This window comes from Oratosquilla oratoria, chromosome 42 (genome assembly GCF_046742065.1).
Source record: "Oratosquilla oratoria isolate Oo_2021 chromosome 42, ASM4674206v1, whole genome shotgun sequence".
NCBI classification, from domain to species: Eukaryota; Metazoa; Arthropoda; class Malacostraca; order Stomatopoda; family Squillidae; genus Oratosquilla; species Oratosquilla oratoria.
Window position 1 is genome coordinate 24,798,388 of NC_134818.1, and position 22,500 is coordinate 24,820,887.

At 41.2% G+C, this 22,500-nt stretch overlaps 5 protein-coding genes across 5 annotated transcripts in view; 4 read left to right on the top strand and 1 right to left on the bottom strand.

The window, feature by feature from the left end:
- Window positions 1-3,024: 3,024 nt before the first annotated feature.
- LOC143021580 (cuticle protein AM1199-like) lies at window positions 3,025-3,619 on the top strand. The gene is made up of 2 exons (XM_076179183.1): window positions 3,025-3,033; window positions 3,179-3,619. The coding sequence occupies exons 1-2, from the start codon at window positions 3,025-3,027 to the stop codon at window positions 3,617-3,619; spliced, it is 450 nt and encodes a 149-aa protein (XP_076035298.1).
- Window positions 3,620-7,028: 3,409 nt separating this feature from the next.
- On the top strand, window positions 7,029-7,934 carry LOC143021581 (cuticle protein AM/CP1114-like). The gene is made up of 2 exons (XM_076179184.1): window positions 7,029-7,088; window positions 7,494-7,934. The coding sequence occupies exons 1-2, from the start codon at window positions 7,029-7,031 to the stop codon at window positions 7,932-7,934; spliced, it is 501 nt and encodes a 166-aa protein (XP_076035299.1).
- Window positions 7,935-11,268: 3,334 nt separating this feature from the next.
- Window positions 11,269-11,883, top strand: LOC143021582 (cuticle protein AM/CP1114-like). Its single transcript, XM_076179185.1, has 2 exons — window positions 11,269-11,337; window positions 11,443-11,883. The coding sequence occupies exons 1-2, from the start codon at window positions 11,269-11,271 to the stop codon at window positions 11,881-11,883; spliced, it is 510 nt and encodes a 169-aa protein (XP_076035300.1).
- Window positions 11,884-15,159: 3,276 nt separating this feature from the next.
- LOC143021583 (cuticle protein AM/CP1114-like) lies at window positions 15,160-15,774 on the top strand. Its single transcript, XM_076179186.1, has 2 exons — window positions 15,160-15,228; window positions 15,334-15,774. The coding sequence occupies exons 1-2, from the start codon at window positions 15,160-15,162 to the stop codon at window positions 15,772-15,774; spliced, it is 510 nt and encodes a 169-aa protein (XP_076035301.1).
- A 3,864-nt stretch (window positions 15,775-19,638) lies between these two features.
- LOC143021584 (cuticle protein AM1199-like) overlaps window positions 19,639-22,500 on the bottom strand; it is a 5,083-nt gene continuing 2,221 nt past the window's right edge. The window contains exon 2 of the mRNA XM_076179187.1: window positions 19,639-20,106. Within this exon, the coding sequence (XP_076035302.1) occupies window positions 19,639-20,106 (468 nt within the window). The remainder of the gene's footprint in view (window positions 20,107-22,500) is intronic.

Here is a 22,500-nt window from a genome sequence, read left to right on the forward strand (position 1 = left end):
GTTGCGCGTCTCTGAGCCAGCCTGATGCTGCACCTCTTTAAGAGAATTGATCCAAACTGATGACAGTGGTCGCACAAGGGGCCTGCCAGACACGAGTGCAAAGTGAGGATCATTTCCTTTCCTCTGTCCTGTCAGGAAAACCTGACACATTCCATGTATGTCACCACCCTCATCTCCAATTCACTGAGGTGGTTACATATTCACAACATTCATCTTGCCTCCCAGTGTTCTTTCTACATGAAACACTATATTTGCTAGTAACACCAGGTACTTTCTTCCATTTATGTGAAACAAATAGTTCCAGATGCCGTCCTTAAAGCAAAAAGATTGCCAAGGAGGAAGGTGTAAAGATGGGCGGAGATACGTGCATGGAAACTTTTGCTTTACTATTTTTTTTTTCTAATTCCCTGGAGTTTTTTTATTTAAAAGATTGTCATCTCATATAACTTAGATCACTGTGAAGAGACACTGCAGAAAAATACAAATGCTCAGTCATAGATAAGATTAAAATCAGTGTAAAAATGATAGGTTAGCCTTTAATTTTCACAGTTGTAAATGATACTTCTGTCTAATTTACATCAAGTATCACGTCAAAAACAAAACGCTATTGATATACAAAGTTATATGACGCTTTTGTTACATATTTGGCATTTACATACAAAAAAGTGTATGGCGGTGGGTGTTGTCCATTTGAAAAGTTCCAGTATCAAACCAACAACAAAATTCCCTTGAAATCTTGAGAACATTGACTCCATCTTCTGAAAAGTCTGGAGAGAAGACCAGAAAGCAGATGTAAGTAATTCCCATTTCACTAAGTTTCATTTTTCCAACTTGTACTAAACGTACCCTAACTTAGCCTTGCCTAATATAACTTAATCCGACCTAACCTATCTATCTCTGATATGCTGTAAAAAGTCGTCATAGTACGTGAACTGTATGTATAACTAACTAGTGCGGAGAAAGTATGACACTACCCAAAGTGTAGTAGAAAGTGATCCGAAGTCGAGGAAGAGACCTGCTGGGAAAGAACTCTTAATTGTACGTTGACTGTTTCGTTCAGAATGTGGTCTGTATTCAGATGTGCCGAAGACCGCATCGTCGTACTGGTTAAAGCCCCGGTCACACATACACGATTCAAGTGAGTTCGTTTGAGTAGAAACGACTTCGTTTACATTTTTTTTTTAAATCTCCAAATGTCATATTATTTTGCGTCCTATGTTGAGAAGAGGAATGACGAACTAAGAGAAGCTAAACCTATACAAATATTAGACACATTGTTGAACTGTCCTTAGTGAAATCTAGAATACTGTAAGCGAAGTCATTCTGCAGCTTTTCAAATTCACAACATTTGATGGGAATCGCGATAGTGTGACTAGGGTATAAGGGTGCCCCGTGTGTTGACTTTTCAGACTACAGTCATAGTGCCAACATTTATGTTACTGACAACTGTGACCTCTTCTTTATTGTTGTCACCAACCAAAAAGTCCTGCACGTTACTACTTGTAAAATCTTTAGTATCAACATGCGCGATCAGTATCATTGGCAATATTAAAAAACGTTGCCAATAAGCATTTGTTGTGTTATGGTCACTTGAACAGCCAGCGCTCAATAGAGACAGTCATAGTTCATTTCTGACAACAAAAGGGAATTTCGTGCATTGTGTACTTATGGGAGAGATCTCTTGTCAGAGCATCCCGAAAAAGATATCTCTTTGCAAAATTAGCCCTTAAATGGATGGTGGTTCCCTCCTCTGAATAAAACTGTTTGGCGACATCCAGATAAAAATATCCAAGAACAATCTTCACCGTCTATGTTTCAACCGCGATAAGCAATGGCTCTCCAAAGGCGGGAGTTTCCCTCGAACGAACAAGCACTTGACAACAGCCAAAAAATACAGACATAAGAACAATTACTGTGGTCTGCGAGATCGATGCGGTTCACATCGAATGCGCTGAAGTTTATTTTCCAAAAGAGTTCGGACAAAATACTGCTGGTGACAGGTGGGGGAAGATTTTACGGATAACAAGAGAAACGTTGATTATGGAACTACTTCCCTCCTTCTCTTCCTTTATTCCTTCCGTCCTTCCTTCTCCCCCTTCTTCCTTCGTCTTACTCCTCCTTATTTTCATAGCCCCTTTCTCCTCCTTCCTCTCCATGTTTTACCTGACTCCAGGCGATTTCAGTTACCTCAGAGAAACCTTTTTTCGAGTTCGAGGGTTACTGACCTCGGCGGGTGCCATGCCCATGCCGGTTCTCTCCCTTGTCATACAAACTCGATTTTCCCACAACACTATACCAACCCATGGGATCCCGTATTCTCACCACAGACACACACACGCACGCACACACACACACACACACACACACACACACACACACACACACACACACACACACACACACACACACACACACACACACACACACACACACACACACACACACACACACACACACACACACACACACACACACACACACACACACACACACACACACACACACACACACACACACACACACACACACACACACACACACACACACACACACACACACACATATATATATATATATACATATATGCATATATATATATATATATATATATATATATATATATATACACATAAATGTATATGTGTAATATATATATATATATATATATATATGTATATATATATATATATATATATATATATATATATGCATATATATCTATATATATATATATATATATGTATATACATGTATGTATATATATATATATATTTATATATATGTATATATATATATATATATATATATATATATATATATATATATATATATATATATATATATATAAATTTAGCTAATTTCAAACGACAATAATTCTGAACGTGATTTCTCCTACACTACCGAAATCGTTTGAGACGCTTAAAGGTCAAAGCAGGCAGTGAGTGACCCTGGCCATACCCCTTCGTGGCATATATAAGGGCAAGGCAGGTTGGATTCAACATCACAGACAACCCAGCTTCCACCATGTTCACAGTAAGTGACTCCCCCACACACAGACCTCTCCTCTGTCTGTTCCATCTCTGTCTGACACATGCATTGATTCCTCTGGTGTCAGTGATAAATGTATTGGCTCCTCTGGTATTAACATTGCATTAACACGTTTAATCACCTTGTTCAGATCGTACTCGCCTGCCTGGTCGCCACGACCGTGGCCGACAAGCTCTACAGCCCACCCACTCCCAGCGGCTCCGGGCGCGTGGTGGATGTGGTGCCCATCATCCGGGACGACCGCGTCCACCCCAACGAACACGGAGCCTACAGCCTCGACATGGAGACTGGTGACGGCATCGTGCGCAGCGAGCAGGGAGGACCCGGTGGTTCCCAACAGGGCTCCGTCTCCTTCACCTTCCCCGACGGACAAGTCTTCGATCTCAGCTTCGTCGCCGACGCCGAGGGCTACAAGCCCGAGTCGTCCTTCCTGCCTGTGGCTCCCGCCTTCCCCCACCCCATCCCACAGTTCGTCCTCGACCAGATCGAGTTCGCCCGCCAGCAGGACGAAGCCAAGGCCCGTGGAAAATCTGCATCCGCTCCCAGCAGGAGCTACGGGGCTCCCCAGTAAATTCCTGGAGACTTGCTTCTTCACCTCATCCCTCTAGATCCATCACGTATTTATAGATGCCGAACATCACATTTTCTTTGAAATAAACCCGAGATGAATTTTATTCGTTTTGTTTGTTTACGCTTTCCTTTTAAAAGTTGAAACTCTATTAGTACGTAAGTCATAACTCTTGCAAAGACACACAAACACACACACTCACACACTATTTCCCATATCACTGTCCCTACCAAATCGACGGCGCAGTGGTAGCGTTTGCAATGCTAACCCAGCGTACCGTGTTCGAATCCAGCCTAGGGCTGAAATAAATTCAGTATCGCTGCGCTGCGAGCCGTTACTCCAACTCTCGTGAGTAGGGAGTTGTGTGTGTGTGTGTGTGTGTGTGTGTGTGTGTGTGTGTGTGTGTGTGTGTGTGTGTGTGTGTGTGTGTGTGTGTGTGTGTGTGTGTGTGTGTGTGTGTGTGTGTGTGTGTGTGTGTGTGTGTGTGTGTGTGTGTGTGTGTGTGTGTGTGTGTGTGTGTGTGTGTGTGTGTGTGTGTGTGTGTGTGTGAAGTCACAGCACTACCCATAGATCGGCCATACATGAGCCCTGAGCTCTCATCCGGGAGGGTAGTAGCTGTCAATCACAAGTCCAATACGTGATCCAAAACAATGATGAATTACCACCTGTAATGTTTCTATCTACATTAATGATATAATCGAAAGTACGACACTAACACGTCTGTGGGCACTGCAAAGATCGTGATAATAGGGAGAGATGAGAGAGACTGGAAATAGTTACAAAAAGACCTAGACAGTTTGAATACTTGGAGTTAAGAGTGGATCACGAGTTTCAATGTCTGTAAATACAAAATAATGGAAATAAAATCATCTTTAAATTATTCAATGGGATTGGATACATTTCCAAGGGCCATAGAGGAACAACATCTAGGACGGCTGATAAGAGATAACCTGTTTTCTGACAAGCATATCTATAATACAGATCGTTGTAGAATGTAAAAGTAGCTTTCACTAAATGCGTAAAGAGATAAAGAATTAATGGTATAAGCTACCATAGACTGAAATGCATAGTGTATGGCCCACACAGAGTAAAATATATAAACAACCTCGAGAGTATACAAAGAAACTCTAGGCGCGCCACCTTTAAAGGAATGAATAGAAGAAAGTAACTTGATTTCGGTGTTCATGTCACTGAAGGCAAAAGTGATAGAATAACTCTTGGCTTGGGACGCGAGGGCGCCATAATGTTATGGGAACAAATTGAAAAATACAAAGTCTGAAGAAGGTAATGCTTGCAAGATGATAAAGCCCAAGTTGGAACCTTTCATGAACGTAAAATAAATCATCATAACAGAAAAATGGGAGAGAGGACTCCCCAGACGTAGTCTCTTTCCCGTATATTACAATTAGGTAAATACACAAACGCGCACGTCCGCATCTGGCAAACCTGATACAACGCAATCATACGTACTGTTTACGCATGAGGTCTTAGTACCATCAACTATTTTTGTATCCACCCCGAGCATTTGAACTCAGGTTACTCGCGTGTGTGGGGAGATTGTTTTCCTTGGACCACCACGAGCTTCAGGAAAGACTTAAAGGAAAGTGAAAGTTACGTCAGCGCAGGACCGCATTCTTTTGAAGTATAGATTAACTTTTCCGCTGGAGTATTTTAGCCAGAAAAACAAGTCTTGGCTATTCGGAGAGCTTCCCGAAAATATTGAATTCCAGTTCTTATAAAAAGCTTATTTATATTGATTTCATCTATTAAAGTCCAATTTTGAGAGGGATCTTTGGAGTGTTGTCTGTGTTACATTAGTGTGGGTCTGTTTCTGTCATCGGTTGAAAGTAGAAGAATGGGAGAAATTGCCAGTTTTATGCTGTTCTCTTGTGAAAAGTGGAAGGAAATTAGTCGAAATTAATGGAGAGGAGGATTGTGGGCCAGGTCCGAAGACAGTGCCAGCTCCTCTGGGTTGTATTTCCAAATAGAAGTCAGGGTAGTGAGTACAAGGCTTTTAGCACAATTAAAATTACTTCAGCGAGACAATAGAGGAAGGCACAAGTACTCAGCTTAACTGATAAGTTTCAAACCGATGTCAAAACTACAAGTTCATGCATTCAATTTTATAGGAGTTACAAATGTTCTTATCGTTTAACTTACATCACTAATTACACGGAAAAATAGTCATCATGGAAATCTTGTATTGTTAGGATATGACATATTTGGCGCTGATACACATGAAAAAGAAACAGGAGATGTTGTCCATTTGATAAGTTCTAGTTTCAAGCCAACAACAGAATCCCTTGGAATGCTGGGTGAAATCTCTGAAAGGAATAGTTTCCATTCTGCCAAGTTGTAATTTCAACAAATTGTATTGAACTCCAGCCAACTCAAAACCCAACCTTAACCTTGAACACACTCCTTCTCAAACCAACTCAAACTCAAACTCTATTTCTACTCTAATTCTAATCTAACTCTAACATAACCTGCATTTGACCTAACTTACTCAAACCCAATCTGTTCTAACCTAACCTAAAGTAACCTAGCTTTTTCGACAGGCTGTCAAAATCATCATCATGATATATGGAATGTATAGACAATATCAGCATCCAAATATCACGGGAAAACGTTACGGCACCGAAGTGCAGCGGGAAAGGTTCCAAAGTATGTGAAGCCGAAGGAGGGAGGGACCTGCTGGGAAAGAGTTCTATTTCTACGTTGAAATTTTCATTTAGAACGCACTTTGTAGTCAAAAGCACCGAGGATTGCATCGTCGCAACAGTTAAGGGAACCTCGTGTGCTGATTATTCAGAAACAACAGTCGTATTGCCAACATTTTATTGTTGAAAACTGACCTTTTCTGTGATGTCAACATCAACCAAAAATCCTGTATGTCTTTCTTGAAACTTTACTGTCAACCCAACGCGGACATTATTACAGCAGAAAATATCTGTAATGTTGTCAACAAACATCTATTGCGTAAGAGTCTCGGTTCAGTTCTACGACAAACGGCAATACGGGTCATCGTGTACTAACGGGAGAAAATTTATGCCAAAGCGTTTTTCATTAAAAAAAGAAAAGAAATCACATTCATCATTTTTGTATTATTACATGCTCAACAATGAATGCACTGAATTTTATTATCTTAAGGAGCTCTGACGAAACACTGCAAAGGAGAACTTTTACGGACAAACATCGTCTTCAAGAATGCTTTTCTCCTTTCCCCTTCCTCCTTGGTCCTCCTGTCTCTTCCTCCTTCTTACCCCTCTCTCCTCTCTCCCTCATCCTTCCTATCTATTCTTTGCTCCACCTTCCTCTCCTTTGTTTCACCTTCCTCTTCTTTACTTCACCTGACTTCAGACAATTTCAATAATCAAAACTTTTCTGCGAGTTAAGCCGGTTATTGGCTTCAATGGCCGACCAGCCCATGTCAGTCCTTGACTTGAATTCATTGGTTGACATTAATCTTTGCGTAATTTAAAATCTATTCCCCATATCACTGTCCTTACCCATAGACTTCCGTGTTCCTACAACAAACTCCACTCTGAATTAAAAGAACCGTTTAATTGGCTTCAAACAACGATATATATTTACCTCTAATTCTAAGAGTTATTCCTCGCACACCACTGAAATTGCAAGTTTGCCTCTAGCCTAAGATTGTAAAGGTCAAAACAGGGAGTGGGTGACCCTGGCCATACCTATCATGGCATATATAAGGGCAGAACAGGTCAGATCTAGCATCACAGACAACCTACCTTCCACCATGTTCACTGTAAGCGGTTCCCTACCTCTCTCCTTTGTCTATTTCATTTTGATTTGACACATTCATTAGCTCTAATATTAACATTAGGATAACACGTTTAATCTCCTTGTTCAGATCGTACTCGCCTGCCTGGTCGCCACGGCCATGGCCGACAAGTTCTACAGCCCACCCACTCCCAGCGGCTCTGGGCGCGTGGTGGATGTGGTGCCCATCATCCGGGACGATCGCGTCCACCCCAACGAACACGGAGCCTACAGCCTCAACATGGAGACTGGTGACGGCATCGTGCGCAGCGAGCAGGGAGGACCCGGTGGCTCCCAACAGGGCAAAGTCTCCTTCACCTTCCCCGACGGACAGGTCTTCGATCTCAGCTTCGTCGCCGACGCCGAGGGCTACAAGCCCGAGTCGTCCTTCCTGCCCGTGGCTCCCGCCTTCCCCCACCCCATCCCACAGTTCGTCCTCGACCAGATCGAGTTCGCCCGCCAGCAGGACGAAGCCAAGGCCCGTGGAAAATCTGCATCCGCTCCCAGCAGGAGCTACGGGACTCCCCAGTAAATTCCTGGAGACATGCATTTTCACCTCGTCCTTCTGGATGATCACGTATTTATTGATGCCGAATATAACTTTTTCTTATGTACGAAATAAACTGGAGATGAATCCCATCACTTTCAATCTGTTTCTCTTTCGTTTTCTATATGCACAAGCCGCGGGCTTTGCCTTCTCCGTCTTCTTCGAAGACTTGTCTTCGTCTTTAGAGAACTTCGGCCGCTCTCGCCTTCGTTGCCTTTTGATATCACAATGATTAATAAAATAAGTATCTAGAAATATTATTTTATTTGTCACGATCTGTTGACTACATCTGATTAGTTCTTAGTGTTTTCATGTTGACATCATTCTCTGGGAACTGCAAAGATCGTGATAATAGAGAGAGAGATGAGAAAGACTGGAAGTAGTTACAGAGAGACCTAGACAGTTTGAATACTTGGAGTCAAGAGTGGACCACGAGTTTCAATGTCTGTAAATACAAAATAATGGAAATAAAATCATCTTTAAATTATTCAATGGGATAGGATACATTTCCAAGGGCCATAGAGGAACAACATCTAGGACGGCTGATAAGAGATAACCTGTCTTCTGACAAGCATATCTATAATACAGATCGTTGTAGAACGTAAAAGTAGTTTTCACTAAATGGGTGAAGAGATAAAGAATTAATGGCATAAGTTACCATAGACTGAAATGCATAGTGTATGGCCCACACAGAGTAAAATATATGAACAACCTCGAGAGAAATACGAAGAAACTCTAGGCGTGCCCCCTTTAAAGGAATGAAGAGAAGAAAATAACATTGATTTCGGTGTTCATGTCACTGAAGGCAAAAGTGACAGAATAACTCTTGGCTTGGGACGCGAGGGCATTGCAATGTTATGGGAACAAATTGAAAAATACAAAGTCTGAAGAAGGTAATGCTTGCAAGATGATAAAGCCCAAGTTGGAACCTTTCATGAACGTAAAATAAATCATCATAACAGAAAAATGGGAGAGAGGACTCCCCAGACGTAGTCTCTTTCCCGTATATTACTATTAGGTAAATACACAAACGCGCACGTGCGCATCTGGCAAACCTGATACAACGCAATCATACGTACTGTTTACGAATCAGGTCTTAGTATCAACTATTTTTGTATCCACCCCGAGCATTTGAATTCAGGTTACTCGCGTGTGTGGGGAGAGTGTTTTCCTTGGACCACCACGAGCTTCAGGAAAGACTTAAAGGAAAGTGAAAGTTACGTCAGCGCAGGACCGCATTCTTTTGAAGTATAGATTAACATTTCCGCTGTAGTATTTTAGCCAGAAAAAAAGTCTTGGCTATTCGGAGAGCTTCCCGAAAATATTGAATTCCAGTTCTTATAAAAATCTTATTTATATTGATTTCATCTATTAAAGTCCAATATTGAGAGGGATCTTTGGAGTGTTGTCTGTGTTACATTAGTGTGGGTCTGTTTCTGTCATCGGTTGAAAGTAGAAGAATGGGAGAAATCGCCAGTTGTGTGCTGTTCTCTTGTGAAAAGTGGAAGGAAATTAGTCGAAATTAATGGAGAGGAGGATTTTGGGCCAGGTCCGAAGACAGTGCCAGTCCCTCTGGGTTGTATTTCCAAATAGAAGTCAGGGTAGTGAGTTCAAGGGTTTTAGCGCAATTTAAATTACTTCAACGAGACAATAGAGGAAGGCACAAGTACTCAGCTTAACTGATAAGATTCAAACCGATGTCAAAACTACAAGTTCATGCATTCAATTTTAAAGGAGTTACAAATGTTCTTATCGTTTAACTTACATCACTAATTACACGAAAAAATAGTCATCATGGAAATCTTGTATTGTTAGGATATGACATATTTGGCGCTGATACACATGAAAAAAACAGGAGATGTCCATTTGATAAGTTCTAGTTTCAAGCCAACAACAGAATACTTTGGAACTCTCTGGAATGCTGGGTGAAATTTCTGGAAGGAATAGTTTCCATTCTGCCAAGTTGTAATTTCAACAAATTGTATATAACTCCAGCCAACTCAAAACCCAACCTTAACCTTGAACACACTCCTTCTCAAACCAACTCAAACTCAAACTATATTTCTGCTCTAGCTTTAATTCTAATCTAACTCTAACATAACCTGCACTTGACCTAACTTACTCAGACCCAATCTGTTCTAACCTAACCTAAAGTAACCTAGCTTTTTTGACAAGCTGTCAAAATCATCATCATGACATGTGGAATGTATAGACAATATCAACATCCAAATGTCACGGGAAAATGTGACGGCACCGAAGCGCAGCGGGAAAGGTTCCAAAGTATGTGAAGCCGAAGGAGGGAGGGACCTGCTGGGAAAGAGTTCTATTTCTACGTTGAAATCTTCATTTAGAACGCACTTTGTAGTCAAAAGCACTAAGGATTGCATTGTCGTAACAGTTAAGGGAACCTCGTGTGCTGATTATTCAGAAACAACAGTCGTATTGCCAACATTTTATTGTTGAAAACTGACCTTTACTGTGATGTCAACATCAACCAAAAATCCTGTACGTCTTTCTTGGAACTTTACTGTCAACCCAACGCGGACATTATTACAGCAGAAAATATCTGTAATGTTGTCAACAAACATCTATTGCGTAAGAGTCTCGGTTCAGTTCTACGACAAACGGCAATTCGGGTCATCGTGTACTAACCGGAGAAAATTTATGCCAAAGCGTTTTTCATTAAAAAAAGAAAAGAAATCACATTCATCATTTTTGTATTATTACATGCTCAACAATGAATGCACTGAATTTTATTATCTTAAGGAGTTCTGACGAAACACTGCAAAGGAGAACTTTTACGGACAAACATCGTCTTCAAGAATGCTTTCCTCCTTTCCTCTTCCTCCTTGGTCCTCCTATCTCTTCCTCCTTCTTACCCCTCTCTCCTCTCTCCCTCATCCTTCCTATCTATTCTTTGCTCCACCTTCCTCTTCTTTGTTTCACCTTCCTCTTCTTTACTTCACCTGACTTCAGACAATTTCAATAATCAAAACCTTTCTACGAGTTAAGCGGGTTATTGGCTTCAATGGCCGACCAGCCCATGTCAGTCCTTGCCTTAAATTCATTGGTTGACATTAATATTTGCGTAATTTAAAATCTATTCCCCATATCACTGTCCTTACACATAGACTTCCGTGTTACTACAACAAACTCCACTCTGAATTAAAAGAACCGTTTAATTTGCTTCAAACAACGATATATATTTACCTCTAATTCCAAGAGTTATTCCACGCACACCACCGAAATTGCAAGTTTGCGTCTAGCCTAAGATTGTAAAGGTCAAAACAGGTAGTGGGTGACCCTGGCCATACCTATCATGGCATATATAAGGGCAGAACAGGTCAGATCTAGCATCACAGACAACCTACCTTCCACCATGTTCACTGTAAGCGGTTCCCTACCTCTCTCCTTTGTCTATTTCATTTTGGTTTGACACATTCATTAGCTCTAATATTAACATTAGGATAACACGTTTAATCTCCTTGTTCAGATCGTACTCGCCTGCCTGGTCGCCACGGCCATGGCCGACAAGTTCTACAGCCCACCCACTCCCAGCGGCTCTGGGCGCGTGGTGGATGTGGTGCCCATCATCCGGGACGATCGCGTCCACCCCAACGAACACGGAGCCTACAGCCTCAACATGGAGACTGGTGACGGCATCGTGCGCAGCGAGCAAGGAGGACCCGGTGGCTCCCAACAGGGCAAAGTCTCCTTCACCTTCCCCGACGGACAGGTCTTCGATCTCAGCTTCGTCGCCGACGCCGAGGGCTACAAGCCCGAGTCGTCCTTCCTGCCTGTGGCTCCCGCCTTCCCCCACCCAATTCCACAGTTCGTCCTCGACCAGATCGAGTTCGCCCGCCAGCAGGACGAAGCCAAGGCCCGTGGAAAATCTGCATCCACTCCCAGCAGGAGCTACGGGACTCCCCAGTAAATTCCTGCAGACATACATTTTCACCTCGTCCCTCTGGATGATCACGTATTTATTGATGCCGAATATAACTTTTTCTTATGTACGAAATAAACTGGAGATGAATCCCATCACTTTCAATCTGTTTTTCTTTCGTTTTCTATATGCACAAGCCGCGGGCTTTGCCTTCTCCGTCTTCTTCGAAGACTTGTCTTCGTCTTTAGAGGACTTCGACCGCTCTCGCCTTCGTTGCCTGTTGATATCACAATGATTAAATAAAATAAGTATCTAGGAATATTATTTTATTTGTCACGATCTGTTGACTACATCTGATTAGTTCTTAGTGTTTTCATGTTGACATCATTCTGTGGGCACTGGAAAGATCGTGATAATAGAGAGATGAGAGATTGGAAGTAGTAATAAAAAGACCTAGACAGTTTGAATACTTGGAGTTAAGAGTGGATCACGAGTTTCAATGTCTGTAAATACAAAATAATGGAAATAAAGTCATCTTTAAATTATTTAATGGGATTGGATACATTTCCAAGGGCCATAGAGGAACAACATCTAGGACGGCTGATAAGAGATAACCTGTCTTCTGACAAGCATATCTACAATACAGATCGTTGTAGAACGTAAAAGTAGTTTTCACTAAATGGGTGAAGAGATAAAGAATTAATGGCATAAGCTACCATAGACTGAAATGCATAGTGTATGGCCCACACAGAGTAAAATATATGAACAACCTCGAGAGAAATACGAAGAAACTCTAGGCGTGCCCCCTTTAAAGGAATGAAGAGAAGGAAATAACTTGATTTCGGTGTTCATGTCACTGAAGGCAAAACTGACAGAATAACTCTTGTCTTGGGAAGCGAGGACATTGCAATGTTATGGGAACAAATTGAAAAATACAAAGTCTGAAGAAGGTAATGCTTGCAAGATGATAAAGCCCAAGTTGGAACCTTTCATGAACGTAAAATAAATCATCATAACAGAAAAATGGGAGAGAGGACTCCCCAGACGTAGTCTCTTTCCTGTATATTATAATTAGGTAAATACACAAGCGCGCACGTCCGCATATGGCAAACCTGATACAACACAATCATACGTACTGTTTACGCATGATTGCAACTATTTTTGTATCCACCCCGAGCATTTGAACTCAGGTTATTCGCGTGTGTGGGGAGAGTGTTTTCCTTGGACCACCACGAGCTTCAGGAAAGACTTAAAGGAAAGTGAAAGTTACGTGAGTGCAGGACCGCATTCTTTTGAAGTATAGATTAACTTTTCCGCTGGAGTATTTTAGCCAGAAAAACAAGTCTTGGCTATTCGGACAACTTCCCGAAAATATTGAATTCCAGTTCTTATAAAAAGCTTATTTATATTGATTCCATCTATTAAAGTCCAATATTAGGAGTGTTGTCTGTGTTACATTCGTGTGGGTCTGTTTCTGTTATCGGTTGAAAGTAGAAGAATGGGAGAAATCGCCAGTTTTATGCTGTTCTCTTGTGAAAAGTGGAAGGAAATTAGTCGAAATTAATAGAGAGGAGGAATTTGGGCCAGGTCAGAAGACTGTGCCAGTCCCTCTGGGTTGTATTTCCAAATAGAAGTCAGGGTAGTGAGTACGGTACAAGGGTTTTATCACAATTTGAATTACTGCAAAGAGACAATGGAGAAAGGCACAAGTACTCAGATTCACTTATAAGATTCAAACCAATGTCAAAACTACAAGTTTATGCATTCAATTTTAAAGGAGTTACAAATGTTCTTATCATTTCACTTATACCACTATTACACGAAAAAATAGTCATCATGGAAATCTTGTATTGTTAGGATATGACATATTTGGCGCTGATACACATGAAAAAGAAACAGGAGATGTTGTCCATTTGATAAGTTCTAGTTTCAAGCCAACAACAGAATACCTTGGAACTCTCTGGAATGCTGGGTGAAATTTCTGGAAGGAATAGTTTCCATTCTGCCAAGCTGTAATTTCAACAAATTGTATATAACTCCAGCCAACTCAAAACCCAACCTTAACCTTGAACACACTCCTTCTCAACCCAACTCAAACTCAAACTCTATTTCTACTCTAGCTTTAATTCTAATCTAACTCTAAACATAACCTGCACTTGACCTAACTTACTCAGACCCAATCTGTTCTAACCTAACCTAAAGTAACCTAGCTTTTTCGACAAGCTGTCAAAATCATCACCATGACATGTGGAATGTATACACAATATCAACATCCAAATATCACAGGAAAACGTGACGGCACCAAAGTGCAGCGGGAAAGGTTCCAAAGTATCTGAAGCCGAAGGAGGGAGGGACCTGCTGGGAAAGAGTTCTATTTCTACGTTGAAATTTTCATTTAGAACGCACTTTGTAGTCAAAAGCACCGAGGATTGCATCGTCGCAACAGTTAAGGGAACCTCGTGTGCTGATTATTCAGAAACAACAGTCGTATTGCCAACATTTTATTGTTGAAAACTGACCTTTTCTGTGATGTCAACATCAACCAAAAATCCTGTATGTCTTTCTTGAAACTTTACTGTCAACCCAACGCGGACATTATATTGCGTAAGAGTCTCGGTTCAGTTCTATGACAAACGGCAATTCGGGTCATCGTATACTAACCGGAGAAAATTTATGCCAAAGCGTTTTTCATAAAAAAAAAGAAAATCACATTCATCATTTTTGTATTATTACATGCTCAACAGTGAATGCACTGAATTTTACTATCTTAAGGAGTTCTGACGAAACATTGCAAAGGAGAACTTTTACGGACAAACATCGGTTCAAGAATGCTTTCCTCCTTTCCTCTTCCTCCTTGGTCCTCCTATCTCTTCCTCCTTCTTACCCCTCTCTCCTCTCTCTCTCATCCTTCCTATCTATTCTTTGCTCCACCTTCCTCTTCTTTGTTTCACCTTCCTCTTCTTTGCTTCACCTGACTCCAGACAATTTCAATAATCAAAACCTTTCTGCGAGTTAAGCGGGTTATTGGCTTCAATGGCCACCCAGCCCATGTCAGTCCTTGCCTTAAATTCATTGGTTGACATTAATCTTTGCGTAATTTAAAATTTATTCCCCATATCACTGTCCTTACACATAGACTTCCGTGTTCCTACAACAAACTCCACTCTGAATTAAAATAACCGTTTAATTTGCTTCAAACAACGATATATATTTACCTCTAATTCTAAGAGTTATTCCCCGCACACCACTGAAATTGCAAGTTTGTCTCTAGCCTAAGATTGTAAAGGTCAAAACAGGGAGTGGGTGACCCTGGCCATACCTATCATGGCATATATAAGGGCAGAACAGGTCAGATCTAGCATCACAGACAACCTACCTTCCACCATGTTCACTGTAAGCGGTTCCCTACCTGTCACCTTTGTCTATTTCATTTTGGTTTGACACATTCATTAGCTCTAATATTAACATTAGGATAACATGTTTAATCTCCTTGTTCAGATCGTACTCACCTGCCTGGTCGCCACGGCCATGGCCGACAAGTTCTATAGCCCACCCACTCCCAGCGGCTCTGGGCGCGTGGTGGATGTGGTGCCCATCATCCGGGACGACCGCGTCCACCCCAACGAACACGGAGCCTACAGCCTCAACATGGAGACTGGTGACGGCATCGTTCGCAGCGAGCAGGGAGGACCCGGCGGTTCCCAACAGGGCAAAGTCTCCTTCACCTTCCCCGACGGACAGGTCTTCGATCTCAGCTTCGTCGCCGACGCCGAGGGCTACAAGCCCGAGTCCTCCTTCCTGCCCGTTGCTCCCGCCTTCCCCCACCCCATCCCACAGTTCGTCCTCGACCAGATCGAGTTCGCCCGCCAACAGGACGAAGCCAAGGCCCGTGGAAAATCTGCACCCGCTCCCAGCAGGAGCTACGGGACTCCCCAGTAAATTCCTGGAGACATGCATTTTCACCTCGTCCTTCAGGATGATCACGTATTTATTGATGCCGAATATAACTTTTTCTTATGTACGAAATAAACTGGAGATGAATCCCATCACTTTCAATCTGTTTTTCTTTCGTTTTCTATATGCACAAGCCGCGGGCTTTGCCTTCTCCGTCTTCACCGAAGACTTGTCTTCGTCTTTAGAGGACTTCGGCCGCTCTCGCCTTCGTTACCTGTTGATATCACAATGATTAAATAAAATAAGTATCTTGAAATATTATTTTATTTGTCACGATCTGTTGACTACATCTGATTAGTTCTTAGTGTTTTCATGTTGACATCATTCTTTTCTTGTATGTATCTTTCTTCACGTGATCGTTTATAAAGATTTAGTTTTCGAAGATAAACTTCTTTAATCTATTCACTTCATTCTCCATCATATTCCCTATTTCTTCTTTTAGTTTATTTTAATCTTCAGCGACGTCCGAGTTGTAAAATTCTTCGTCCTCAGGGAAGCCCGGTATTCTTGTCTCCGGCTCCATAACCTTGATTATTCATCGAAGATAGGGCCATTTTCGAGACTATACTTCCTGCAGAACTCCCTGACAAGATCTAGATTTTCCTTCTTGAATGACGTTCTAATGAACCCTTTGTCCAACGAATGTTGTCTTTCATATTCTTCCACGAATTTCTGTCTCCTTGAATACCATGTGGTAAGTTATTTCGTAAAACAGACTCCGGAGCATTCTAAGTAAAGTTGACTGTGCGAGAAACACTTTACACCTTTCAGAAAGAGACCGCAACGCTCAAGTGTCTGCCCCTGCGGTTTGTCTACTGTAATCGCAAAGTTAAGTTTCAAAGGGAACTGAAACCCTTGAAAACTACGCAAGCAAATCTGTCATAACGAGCTTAATCTTTGGTACAATCACCTGTTTTCGGTTATATACACTATCAAGTATCTTCTCCCCCAGAAAAAAAATGTATTTCCTCGACACATCAGTAATAGCCGTATCCCATTTTGAGTTTCAAGGAATGAAGGCAACATTTCATTTAGCGCCGTAACTTAGTCATGCAGACCAGTCATATCACCAGCACTCAGATACTCCTTTTCTTTCCTTGACATTGGATTTTGAATCGTGTCGTTTGTATTTCAAACGCAATCGTCATGAGTAGCCATTATCGACCTCTTCTTCTATATACAGTATACACCTAGGTCTGTTAATCCAACACTCACCAACCGTTACTTGTGCAGATATTTGGGCCCAGGATATAGATCCACTTCGGAAATTGGTGGTATTTTGTGCTCTGGGCCCAAACGTCCACACAAATGATGGTTGGCGAGTGTTGGATTAAGAGACCTAGGTGTACACAGTGCACGCTTTGGCTTAAGGAAAAAGTAATCGATCATTTCTATCCATTTTCCGCATAATCAGAGTCAAGAAGAGCAGTAAATACATTCTTTTTTAATTCTCAGAGGGAAGAAGGTCAACGGGTGTACACATAAAACGTTTGCGACTTCCTGAGCCAACCTAATGCTGTAATTGTCTTCTCTTCAAGTGATCCAGCAACGGTTGTGCCAGAAGTGAGTACAAAATGAAAATTATTTTCTTCCGTCTGGGCGATCAGTCTTACCAGAAGAATCTGTTACATTCCGCGCGTGTCATCAGCTTCAGCTCGCCGTCTCCCCGAACTCATCGTCGTCCTACGATACAAAATGTATATATATATATATATATATATATATATATGTATATATATATATATATACATACATATATATATACATACATATATGTATATATATATATATGTATGTATGTATTCTGATGAAACGCTCCAATATATTCTTATTTCTACTTATCTGGGACAAACCGCTATAGATTCTGTTCATAGGGCGTAAAAAACAAATAGGAACACGTTAGGACAAGGGTAGAGACATGCATGGAATTTTATGGGTTGCGATCCTGCTTCTTCGTCAATCCCCTGGTGTCTTTGGTAGAAAATATCTATTTTACTTTAACTTTAATAACCGTAAAGAGGCAACATATAAAGGTACATGAGTACATTTTCAGTACCTTTTGGTACTTTTGATGACGTATTGTGTTAAATATATGTGTAAACAAACGTCTATTTTGCGCGGATTCTGAAAATTCATCGAATTCCAAAATTTAGTTAGAGTACCTATTGCAAATGAAGTACTTCTTGAAAGTATTTTTTATACAAATTTTCAGTACAGTTCAAATCCTGTTTGGCTTTTTGTGATATCCACCTAGACTTTTAGAGTATTTTCTTTAAGATATTCATTTAGTAATTGGAATAGCTTTCTTGGGCTCTCGTTTTGTATTATGTATATTGATTACATTTAATAAGATTTATGAAATACTGTTATCCTGGACCAGTATAAGGAAGTGCTAAATATACAAAAATTATTAAAAATGATAACCAGTCTTTCTTCCCTAACCACTTCGAGTTCAGTGAACCTATCACTAGATGGATGGGAAGGGTTCATACATTGAGTTTACTTTCCTATCCAGAGCTTTCATTCTCAACGTTATGGTCTAGACATATTATTACCCACAAATATTACTCATAAAGTTTGTGCTTCATTGCTGATTTATTGCCTACTAATTGAAGTCCTGGTGAGGAAGCGGGTCAGATCATCAATAAAAGTGAGGTTACATTTTGTTACCGTAAATGGAACAGGAAAGGGCTCTCCCAGGTCAAGGTGTGCGCGTTCCAGCTTTTCAGTAACATCATGGAGCCTCAAGAAGGGCATTGAAACATCCCTCAGAGCAGGGTTTCCCAAACCCGCGGTCACGAGCCAAATGAAGGTCGAAAATGCGCTGTTGAGGATCACGGAGATGTCTTGTAAAAGAGAATGAATGTGAAAATAGAGACACTGATAGTCCAGTGATAACACACACCGAGAGCATTTTAGGGGTCGGGTCGCATGACCACTACAATATTCTAAATGGGGTTTTGGGGAGAAATCTGGGAACTCCTGTCTCACACTTTTATTTTAAATATCTTCTAGGTACTCTTTTACGTCCCTTGTAGCCGGATACCAAAGACCAACGTTCCCTAAAACATCGCAGTAACTGTTCGTACACGTATGATCTAATATTCAAACACTTCCTGGCTGGAAGTTTGCTAGAGTCTGTTTGTTATGTAGTGGCCAGATAATATAATCAGAATTAGACAGGGAGATATTTTTCTACCGTATTAATAAACTGAGGAATACCAATTTCTGTAACATGCCATTCTCACTTCTCTGCCGTTTTGATGAAATGCTGAAATATTGATTTAGGCAGAATAGTATTCCTGTCTCATAGGTTGGTGTGAATCCTGCCATTTGTGATTAGATGGAGTTTATTTGCTTAATCATCAAGGAAGGGCTAAGCACAAAGATCTACTTCAGAAATTACTTGATTATGAGAGGAAGAGAGGTATGTCGGTCTCTACTAACACTGCCCACTCCTAGAGTAGAATGTTTCTGAATCTTTGAAAATTCGTGGTCACATATCATCCATAGAACACTATGGATCAAGAAGTGAAGGCTGTTTCAAGAAATCAAAAGTAATAATGACCTACCGCGCTGTTATCAACACATACCTACATTGTTCGTCATGTTCACTTTGTGGCTATTCATTGATATAATATTCATTATTATACAAATATAATAGTGTGTGGGGGGGATATGGATGGGTGTTTATCGATTGGTATAAATCAAAAGAGCATTGCTAGGAATATGAAGACCAAATCACTAATAATTCTTATCGAGTTTAATTAATGAAAAATAAGATATTCAACATCAATGAATACGTGATGGAACTAAAGTAATGAAGTGAAGAATGGTGTATGTACAAGTTTAAACAGGAGCACCATAGCTTCTGCTGGGGGTGGACACGGATCCTCCACGGGCGGCCTCACGGGCCTTGGCCTCGTCCTGCTGGCGGGCGAACTCGATCTGGTCGAGGACGAACTGTGGGATTGGGTGGGGGAAGGCGGGAGCCACGGGTAGGAAGGGCGACTCTGGCTGGTAGCCATTGGCGTCGGCGACGAAGCTTAGATCGAAGACTTGTCCGTCGGGGAAGGTGAAGGAGACTTTGCCCTGTTGGGAGCCACCGGGTCCTCCCTGCTCGCTACGAACGATGCCGTCACCGGTCTCCACGTCGAAGCTGTAGACACCGGTGGCATCCGGGTGTACGCGGTCGTCCCTGATGATGGGCACCACGTCCACCACGCGGTGAACACCTCCTCCACCGGAAGATGCAGGGGGAGCCACGTAGTAGCCGGTTTCGGCCAGAGCCGTGGCGACCAGAGAAACAAACACGACCTGTGCATAAGAAACAAAAGTCATTATACAACACATTACCATCAGAGAATCCCTACCTGAGTTCACTCAATGTTATAAATATGAGATTTAGTAGAGATACTTGCTGTAAACATGGTGGAATCTTGAGTGAGTGTGATGATGGGTCAGACCGGCCTTGTGCTTATATATGCCACGAGTCACTGCGCACGACGCCATCGTCTCCTTTTACCTATTCATATCGTGAGAGTGATTGTTGACGAGCCAAGTAAGGAAATAGATACATTCCACTAAAAAAACCGATTCTCTTCTCCACCAGAAAAGAACTTTATTTATGTATATACAAGATTTCTCAAAAAGTACTTTCAAGAATACTCGCAAGTATACTGAGTACATTTCCAGAATATCCTGTGAATACGCATTTTATATGTATATATATACGTATGTATGTATAGATGTGTTACAGGATGTAAGAAATGTACTTTTTGTGAGTGCATTTGTGAGTACCCTTTGGTACTTTTTATGACACCATGAGCTTAATATATGTGATACAAACGTCTACGTTTGTGTGGTTTCTCAAAAATCATCAAGTTCCAAAATTTAGGTGGTGTACCCATAGTAAATGAAGTATCTATTGAAAGTATATTCTTTTGATACAAAATTTCAGTGCAGTTCTAGTCCTGTTTGGTTTTTGTGATGTCTACCTAGACTTTTAGAATATTTTCTCTAAGATATTCATGTAGTTATTAGAACATCTCTTTTGGGCTCTCGTTTTGTATTATATATTTTGGTTACATTCATTAAGATTAACAAAATACTGTTATTCGGGGCCAGTGGAAGGAAGCACCAAATGTTACAAAAAATATTAGAAATGATAACCAGTCTTTTTTCCCCCTACCACTTCGAGTTCCATGAACATATCACTAGATGGATGGGAAGGGGTCATACAAAGAGCTTACTTTCCTATCCAGAGCTTTCATTCGCAACGTTATTGTCTGTCAGTATTTATGTTTGCCCCCTAGAGACATTGTTACCCACAAATATTATTCATAAAGTTTTTAGCTTCATAGCTGATTTATTGCCAACTAATTGAAGTTCTGGTGAGGAAGCGGGTCAGATCATCCATGAAAGTGAGGTTACACTTTGTTCCCGTAAATGGAACAGGAAAGGGCTCTCCCAGGTCAAGGTGTGCGCGATCCAGCTTTTCAGTAACATCATGGAGCCTCAAGAAGGGCACTGAAACATCCCTCAGAGCAGGGTTTCCCAAACATAAGGACATAAGAATGAAGGAGACTGCAAGAGACCATAAGGCCTACACTAGGCAGCTCCGTATCCATCACCACCTGTCATCCCCATCCATAAAGTTGTCTAATCGTTTCTTAAAACAACTGATAGTTTCAGCGCTTACAACATGGTTACTAAGTTTATTCCATTCGTCAACCACCCCATTAGTAAACCAATTCTTGTCTATTTCCTTTTTAAATCTAAATTTGTCCAGTTTATAACCATTACTGCGAGTCCTGCCCTGTTGTTTTAATATGATGACCTTGTTTGCATCACCCTTGTTAAAGCCTTTGATCCACTTCAACACCTCTATTAGATCACCCCGCACTCTGCGTCTTTCCAGAGAGTAAATTAAGGTGCCTAAGCCTCTCTTCGTAAGGCAAATTTCTGAGTCCATGTATCATTTTTGTCATTCTTCTCTGTACTGATTCTAGTGAATTGATGTCCATTCTGTAGGACGGATACCAAAACTGTACCGCATAGTCAAGGATGGGTCTAACTATCGCTAGATAGAGTTTGATAATTAGTTCTGCACTTCTATTCGTTACCGTCGTAGCAATGAAACCTAATGCTCTGTTAGCTTTATTCCTGGCGCTAATGCACTGTTTCCTGGTTTTAAGGTCCGGACACACTAGAACTCCCAAGTCTCTCTCGCACTCAGTTTTCTCTAAAAGCGTGTTATCTAAGCTGTATCTATTTTCGGGGTTGTGTAGCCCTACGTTTAACACGCTACACTTAGAGATATTGAAGTTCATTTGACATTTCACCGAACATGTGAACAATTTGTTAAGATCGTCCTGCAGAATCTCTGCGTCGTCTCCTAACCTAATTAGGCGTCCAATTTTAGTGTCGTCCGTAAAATTACTAACATCACTATTTATCCCATCGTCTAAGTCGTTTATGTACATAATGAACAACAAGGGACCCAAAACCGAGCCCTGGGGGACCCCACTAGTAACATTGCCCCACCTAGATTCTACTCCATTTATGGTGACCCGCTGTTTTCTATTACTAATCCAAACTTTAATCCATTCTAACACTTTTCCTCCTATGCCATGGGCTTTGATTTTATTTAGTAGTCTCTGGTGTGGCACCTTATCGAACGCTTTGCTAAAGTCAAGGTAAATAATATCG